Raw genomic sequence first — 8,230 nt, 5'->3', positions numbered from 1 at the left:
ATCATTGCAGCTATACAGATAACTAGCGGAGCTTTAACAGCGCTAGTTAAGCCAGCTCTCTATGCTGTGTTACTACAACGGGCTGCTGTGGCTGATTATGACAGACTACAGCTGTGATTATGACTATAGCCATGGGGTGACATAGCTTTGGTTGTTGTTGATTGTGGCTGTAGCCATGGCTGTGAGTTTTGATGGGTGTAACACACTGAGAAGTTGCTGGCTGAGCGTGAATGAAGCTCCTGAACTCCTTCGGCGTATTGGTAACCCATCATCAGTCATATCTGATAGAGGCACCATGAGTTCAAATTCCCTGTGGCTTAATGAAGCTTTCTTGGCTAATGCTAACAGGAGCAGTAAAGAGTAGTCAAAAGCCGTTCAGAAAATATTCCCATTGTGACCTCTCCGGAGCTCTGTAAGATGCTCCCCAGGGTTATTAGGCAAATGTTTCCTTTGCACCCTCCCCTTAACTCAGAAATAATCCAATACCCTTCCCCCATTATCTCACAACATCATATTTAACGCAGCGTCTCCATTTTCCAACAAAGAATTGCTGAATAAATGTTTATTACTGCCATTAAATGAATGGTGGCACCAGCTCTGTTGGTGCCGCACTTCAACCCCAATATTTTATTTCACTCCCAGACTTCAAATAATAAAAAATAAATCTGAAAAAATCAGATAATGCTGTATCTGTTTGAGACCAGATATCTTACTTTCTGTCATAATCAAATCACATGATGCCTGTCGCATGGCAGACATGTTGGAATCAAAAATATCAAAACACATATTAATTACCATCGGTAAATTATGGTGCTTGCTGATGTGCAGGAGAAATAGTGAACGCTGTGCTGTGTGTGCTCTCACTAAACTCTGCACAGCTGACGTGGCTTTCACACGCAAGGTGACTTGAACAGTTGAATGAGCAGAATGGGCCCAGGCTCTGAGGGGCACACACGAGCAATCTGAAAAGAGAAGTGAAATAGAATAGAAATCTGAGGTGAGAAAAACTTAAAAGATGCCCTGCTCTCCTACTACCATCCTTTAAACCAAAAAAAAAGGGGGGGGGGGGGGGGGGGGGGGGGGGAGTCCATAACCCTCCCACTTTTCTCATTCTGTCCTCCTCCTGATATTTTTCCTACAGTCCCTAAACTTAAAATACTAAATGTTAGCAACCTCTATGGAGCCAACTAACCAGTCTAAAATACTTAGCATCTATTGTTCTGTATCAAAGAATATCATTCACACTCATACTGTGATGAACCGGCTTGTGTCCAGCAAACAAACGTGAGGCAGCTCCATTGTCTTAGTATATCAAGTATTCACTCAGTATTTACTTGATTATGTCCTAAAAACGACTACAGCAGAGGCAAGACTCCACAGGGGTGCATATTTGCGGGGGGCAGTGCATAAATAAGGCAACTGGGGGTCTGAACCCTGTTTTTACCGTACACATGCCTGCATGCTCGCCACACTGACACACAGCCACACTGTCATGGCGGGTGTATGTCGGTATGAGTGGGAACGTAGACATGACTCTGAAACAGCTCTTCAGGTTGCTGAGCTGTTACAACTTCAAACACATCGTATTTCATCGCAGCCTGACCAACACTGACTCGACGGTTTGCGCGTCAGCTTGCAACGTGGCGCCTGAATCGCTCTAGTCTTACCGACATCCCGCGGACCAATAGCAGGGCTTCTGCCTTTGCACGAGGCTGGGCTCTGCCTGAAACGAGCACTCTGATTGGCTGTACGTAAGGCGGTAGAAAATTCCTGTTTGGTTGCGTCCCTTCCTCAGGAAAGGGGACAGAATTGCCTAAAACCGTTTTGAGTGAGGACTGTGGGTGTTTTCAGTGGACCTGTACGCGGGTTCAGTTGCCCTTCGCAGGTTAAGTAACTGGCAGCTGCAGCATTTTGACGCACCGCTGCCAACGAGACTAAGAAAGGTTAGTGTGCGTCGGTACAAGCGGTGTAAGTGGCTAAATAGCCGCTTGCTCATTGTGTGACAGGCCCCGTTTAGAAACAACTGTTCTGGCCTCAGAGAGGAAGGAGCCAGACCATCCCGGACCCATGGACGTCCTCGGCTTCGTGTGTGCCGCGCTCCTGTGCACCGTCGTGTACGCCAAGCCAACGTTAAGAAAAGAGAGGGTCCTTTATCAGGACCCTGAACTGAGCAGGCAAGCCCACGAAGACAATAAGAGCTTCCAGTATGATCATGAGGCCTTTCTGGGCAAAGAGGAGGCCAAAACATTCGATCAGCTCACCCCTGAAGAGAGCAAAGACAGGCTCGGGTAAGGACATTTTCTTCTGATCTCCGTGGACAGCATCAGGTGTGTGGCCCTGGCAGCCTCGCTGTTGTTGTCACAGGCTGCGTTGAGTAAATCACGCACACTCACTCTCCTCTGCTGGCCCGCGTTGCGTGTAGCTGTTCAGGACATTAAACTTTGACAACATCAGCACGAGTGCCTGAGAGAGATGTGCATGCCAGCAAGCCAAGATTAGGTAAAACGGTGCGGTATTACACCACCGGCGCTGCTCGCACACACGCCTATAGTGTTAATTGCTTAGGCGAAGTCTTAATTATGAATCATCATTAAAGAACCATTTGTAGGTGATGAGGTTTGCGTAAAGCTGTGCGGCAGCAGGCAGTCTTCATACTGAGCTGCTGTCAGTCACAGTCATGCGCTACGTGCTTCTTCACTCACTTCAAAGTCTTAGTTTTTCTCTTTGCTGCTGCTTGGGTGACAAGTTGGCACCACGTTACACACGTTGGCTAAATGGGCTTTCCCCCTCTCAAAGACAAACTCTTCCCTGTGGCGGTGAGAGTGGGAGGACCCCTCACATCACAACGTGGCAACCCAGCTCCAAGAATACACCACAGCCACACTGCACCCTTCACTAGAATGGGTTTGCCTGCTCCTCCTACTACAGTAGTACTCCCATTGAAGCTGCTTTTATTATAGTAAAAATGATACAACCAAATATTTGTTTTTGATACCTGCCTGCTGGTAAGAAGAGTCGTTCAGTGCATGTTGGAGGAAAAACAGCCAAAAACTTTAGCGCTTGACTGCACATATTTGCAGCTGTGTTGGATCTTTACCACCATATTGGAGGATTAAAAGTAATAACTAACCAACAAACACTCCCTGTCTTTTTTTTCTGTTGCCTTTCAGGAAAATAGTGGAGCGGATAGACGGCGACGCCGATGGCTTCATCACCACAGATGAACTCAAGGCTTGGATCAAACGCGTCCAGAAGCGTTACGTGTATGATAATGTGGCAAAGGTGTGGACAGATTACGACCTCAACAAAGACAACAAGATTTCATGGGAAGAGTACAAGCAGGCCACGTACGGATACTACCTTGGTATGTGTGTTTTTGTTTTTTTTTTAGCATGTCAGCTTTTACATGCAGTGCAGTATTAAAGTATAACATTGCTATTTCTGATTATAATTGCCCCTCGTAGCCAACCCAGAGGAGTTTGATGAATCAACAGACCAGTTCAGCTTTAAGAAGATGCTTCCTCGTGACGAGAGGAGGTTCAGAACAGCTGATCTGAACGGAGACCTGGCAGCAGACAGAGAGGAGTTCACGTCCTTCCTCCACCCTGAGGAGTTTGAGCACATGAAGGACACTGTGGTTCTGGTAAGCCCTCTGTGACCACATGGTGATTATTATTAGAAAGGTGGAGTGAGGTTTTCGCAAAGGGACACCAAGAACAGTCCTAGACATGCACTTTTACATGCAGGAGAGAATAAAATTCCTTCAATTTAGAGTTTTGTCATTTGTCAGTAGAAATATTATTTCATTACAGGAGCAGATCAGAGTCCACATTTGGATAACTCCTTAATGAAACTTTAACTCGGCCAGGAAATGATTGAGTTTCTATATTTTTTGGAACAGGTCCAGTGGGATGGGACCGACTGTCCCATTTAAGACTCAATCTTTAAATATAAATTTGGCTTCATGGAACAGTTGCGTGGCAAACATTCGCAGTGATGCACTATGCTGCTCTGTTCATAAAAGTTGTACTACCCATTTGACAGATTTAATTATTAATCTCTCATTTTTATGATGTCACCCAATGTTACCAAAGAACTGTTCAGCCAGGGGCGTCTTCACTGATTGTGGTGAATCTAGCTGGAGCTAATGAGAGGCCTGCTTCTCACAGTAGTTAGTAGTTTTTTTTCTGTAACACAGATCGTTCACACCGTTGTGCAACAAAGAGTAATTGACGGTATATGTAACCAAATGAGGGGAAAAGTGATTCGAAGAAAGAGGCTCTTCACAGCTTTAGATGATTGTAGGCTCGCAGGACGGATGACTGACTGCGCTTGTAGTGCAGGTTCAGGCAGGAGCATGAAGTCATTTCACTGAGTGCCTTCCTACACACTCACTCTCTCACATAACAGAGCGCTGTGTTGAAATGTCACATATCTACGTGCAGATATCACAGACCTCCACTACAGTACCCTGTAAACTGCCCACCCCCTCAGCACTGATGTGTTGCACCATGCAGCGTGTTCACTGCAGCAACAGAGACAACAAGCACACTTCCTCAATAATATCAAGCTACTGCTCTGCTTCACATGTTTCTTCCTTGTCTCGCCTCCTCAGTGTCCCTTAGGTGCATCAGTGCAGGTATTTGGAATATCTCAGCTACATTGTCTCTGAAACATGAGTATGGTTTGGCCCCTAGGTCGCCACAGAGCCTCCAGCAGAGTTGTAGTTTGGTTAACAAGAGTCTGCTGTTGATCTGTGGTGTTATGAAGAACTTGTAGCGTTGACCATCCTCTACTTCCCTCAAAGGCTGCTTCACTGTCCTCATGTTAATGCTAATTTTATAGTAGGGCTGGATGTTATAATTTAAAATCTATATCACAATACATTTATCTCAACTAGGCTGATTGCTTGGTTGGTCCAACCCTATTGTATCGTATTAACTGTAATAGTAAACTATGAGAGAAGTTAGAAGTGCCCCTGAATAGACTGAGTATGACTGTCATGAGACTCTCACGCTTACATGTACAGAACTTCTCTCAGTGTTTACAGAGGTCTATATTGGTCTGTTGGTTTTATATTTATAGTGAACATATCTTCTTGTTTACACACAACCTTTCACAGGTTAAGTGCGTTTCGAAGATGGATAGATGGATGGTCTTATTTATTATTAGTCATTTATAAGACGACAGAAGCCACATGGCTATAAATCATTCAGCAGCATTCAGGCCTCTCACCTGCGGGAAAGGATGCGTACAGTGATTTGAATCTGTGTAGCTGCGTGCATGCGCTATGCCCAGATGTGCTGCAGTGACCGTACATGTATGTGTGTGGTTGTTAATGAATGATCCCTCGCTTGGCAAGCCTTTAAGGAACCATTTAGTCCAATTCACTCTCTGTCAAATCCTGGATATGAGAGAGAAAACCATCTGCCAGAGCTGTAAAAGTCAGTGTTTCGCCAATTGTTTGCTAAAAACAAGTGCGCATCATCTTTAATGTGGAGGGTTTGGCTGTCATCAGCAGGGAATCCTGTGATTGTCGTGTCAGTGTGCCAGTCCAGCTGGCAGCTGACCCTCATACATTCACTCGTCCTGCCTGGGGCGACATGTTTCTGTTTATTACTCAGAGTGAAAGTTCCACTATTGTTGACACCTTGTCTCTGACTTTAACAACATCATTAACTCGTTCTGTTTGCAGGAAACCCTGGAGGACATTGACAAGAACGGCGATGGACACGTGGATGAAGATGAGTACATTGGTGAGTAAAATAAATCAAATTCATTCATTTAAAAAACTGAATTGTATGTTTTTGACTTTCATTGCTCTCATTTGTCTCCACTTTTTCAGCTGACATGTTTGCTCACGAGGAGGGGGGCCCAGAGCCGGACTGGGTCAAGACTGAGAGGGAGCAGTTCTCTGACTTCCGGGACTTGAACAAGGATGGCAAAATGGACCAGGATGAAATCCGCCACTGGATTATGCCACAAGACTACGACCATGCCCAAGCTGAGGCCAGACATCTGGTGTACGAGTCAGATAAGGACAAGGTACATAGTTCATCCTGTCATCTTGTCTGTGCAGTGTTTTAGACACACTGATAATGATTCATTTGAAAATGGCTTTCTGTATGCTTATACAGTTAGAATAAGGCTTACTTATCTTTCAACCCCCCCCCCCCAGGACCAGATGCTGACCAAAGAGGAGATCCTTGAAAACTGGAACATGTTTGTGGGAAGTCAGGCCACCAACTACGGAGAGGACCTCACCAAGAACCATGATGAGCTCTGAGTGCAGCTTCTGACTGTGTGTGTGTGTGTGTGTGTGTGTGTGTGTGTGTGTGTGTGTGTGTGTGTGTGTGTGTGTGTGTGTGTGTGTGTGTGTGTGTGTGTGTGTGTGTGTGTGTGTGTGTGTAGGGTTGTTGAATATCTTTGTCTTCAAAGACAGAATCAGACTCTCAAACAGACTCTCACGCACCCTCGCACCTCCACTCCATCCTTTCCTCATGATAGCAGGACAGATATCAGTGTGTTGAGTTGTAAACCAACACTGCAGATACCAAACAAGAGGAGGGATGGAGAGTTGGCCCCACCACTAACACTGAGGGTCCATCGGTTTTATATCGACGGTTGTGTTTCTGACATTCAGGAGCAGAACCACACCCAGTGGACCCACTTCCCATCGATGGTGCCTTCCAGCCGTATCGCCGGCGTTGCTGCCTCAGAGATCCGTCTAGATAGTCTTCAATGAAACCCGTCGGAGCTGAACGCAGAGCTTTACGTGAATTGTCAGACACAGGAACAGTTTTTTTTATCGTCAATGTGAAACTACAGCGCAGAACATTTATTCTGATTTTATTTATTTATCGGATATCGTCTGAACTTTAGGTTTGAGAGGAATACAGTGTTCAACTAGAGATTTTTTAAAACAAGATTTAAATGGTGTTTCTTTGTTTACAGCTTTCCTGGCCAAATGATTTTAATGCTGTTTTTAGTTACGTGCTTTAAGAACTGTTAATGAACTGATGTTTAATGGCATGGTTTTTGCACGCTTTTGGTTTTAGTGTAGCCTGTGAAAGATTTTTTTTTTTTGCTTCATTCTTAGTTTGAAATGTATTTATTGGTGTACTTAGGATCAACAGTATGCTCCACGTTACAGTTTTACTGACCTTCGCTGACGTTATATTTGAGCTTCACCCTTTTCCAGCTGTTAATTAAGATGTTTTTTGAATTCTCTACTGGCTTGAATACGTAAGAGGAGGGTAGAAAAACGTTCTGTCCTCACCTCTCACATGACCCCATGCTTCCTGTTACATCACTCTGAGGTCACCTTCTCTATCAGATTTACTGAGTTGTTTGCATGTGGCGTTATATATATTAGCCTGGTGTTTATGAACATCAGAATTTCCTCTTCTGCCTTTTTTATCATATTGTTTAATGGATAGTGTGTATGACCGGTGCCTAGAACTATGCAGCTCGTGAAAAGAACAAACTATGATCAGAATTTGAGGGTTGTTTAATTGTAGTCAAATTAATTTCACTCCAAAACATTTTTTTTTTCTCCATTTTGTCTTTTCTGTTGTGCTTTGTTGTCCCAGACCTCATTTGTATTAATAGTCCTCACACATGGGTACAAGCACATCAACATGTCTCCTTTCCACACATGCTCATGAAATGTGTAAAAATAAAAAAAGGAAAAAGTATTGTATATTTTGTGTGTTGTGCTGCAAAGCATCGTCATTGACCTTAGAGGGTGTGAGGCTTTCAGGGGAGCTGTTATGTCCTTTTACCAAACCAGAAAGCAACATTTGTAATTTTTCTCTTTTGATTTTCCGTTCAAGGACATACACTGCATAAATATGTCCTTTCAGATGGGCTCCTCAGAGGAATTATGGGAAATACTCTTATTGGCTGTACTCCTGAGAGTTAGAAAATAAGGTTGATACAACCAGCAGCCAGGTAGCTTAGCTTAGCACAATGGCTGGAAACAGGGAAACAGCTAGCTTGGTCCTGTCCGATAGTAACTTCATGCGATATCTGCTGTTTGTGTTTCAGTGTCAAGGTGGGTGGCATTGATCTTCTCACGTAGAAAGCAAATAAGCTAATTTCTCAGTTAACTGAACTATTCTTTTAATCAGATGTTCCACTCTTGTGCATCTGCTCTGATGCTACCTTACAATGCAGTTAAGACCTAGCCTTGAAGGCAACTTTGTGTTTTTTAAGTTCAGAATTGTCA

At 44.2% G+C, this 8,230-nt stretch overlaps 1 protein-coding gene across 1 annotated transcript; it reads left to right on the top strand.

Annotated features, from left to right (window-relative positions):
• Positions 1-1,776: 1,776 nt before the first annotated feature.
• On the top strand, positions 1,777-7,674 carry rcn1 (reticulocalbin 1, EF-hand calcium binding domain). The gene is made up of 6 exons (XM_070968930.1): positions 1,777-2,288; positions 3,171-3,364; positions 3,465-3,643; positions 5,696-5,756; positions 5,846-6,045; positions 6,179-7,674. Exons 1-6 carry the CDS (start codon positions 2,068-2,070, stop codon positions 6,284-6,286), a joined length of 963 nt encoding a protein of 320 aa, XP_070825031.1. The 5' UTR covers positions 1,777-2,067; the 3' UTR covers positions 6,287-7,674.
• Positions 7,675-8,230: the final 556 nt, after the last annotated feature.

This window comes from Chaetodon trifascialis, chromosome 1 (assembly GCF_039877785.1).
Source record: "Chaetodon trifascialis isolate fChaTrf1 chromosome 1, fChaTrf1.hap1, whole genome shotgun sequence".
NCBI classification, from domain to species: Eukaryota; Metazoa; Chordata; class Actinopteri; order Chaetodontiformes; family Chaetodontidae; genus Chaetodon; species Chaetodon trifascialis.
The sequence above is the reverse complement of the archived record's forward strand: the minus strand, read 5'-3'. Positions and strand labels throughout refer to the sequence as shown.

Bases quoted from the DNA above. Each gene is read 5' to 3' on its own strand.
- rcn1 (XM_070968930.1), top strand. From the start codon at position 2,068: ATGGACGTCCTCGGCTTCGTGTGTGCCGCGCTCCTGTGCACCGTCGTG. The intron at 3,365-3,464 runs GTATGTGTGTTT...TGCCCCTCGTAG, and splicing joins CACGTACGGATACTACCTTG to CCAACCCAGAGGAGTTTGAT. The intron at 3,644-5,695 runs GTAAGCCCTCTG...TTCTGTTTGCAG, and splicing joins TGAAGGACACTGTGGTTCTG to GAAACCCTGGAGGACATTGA.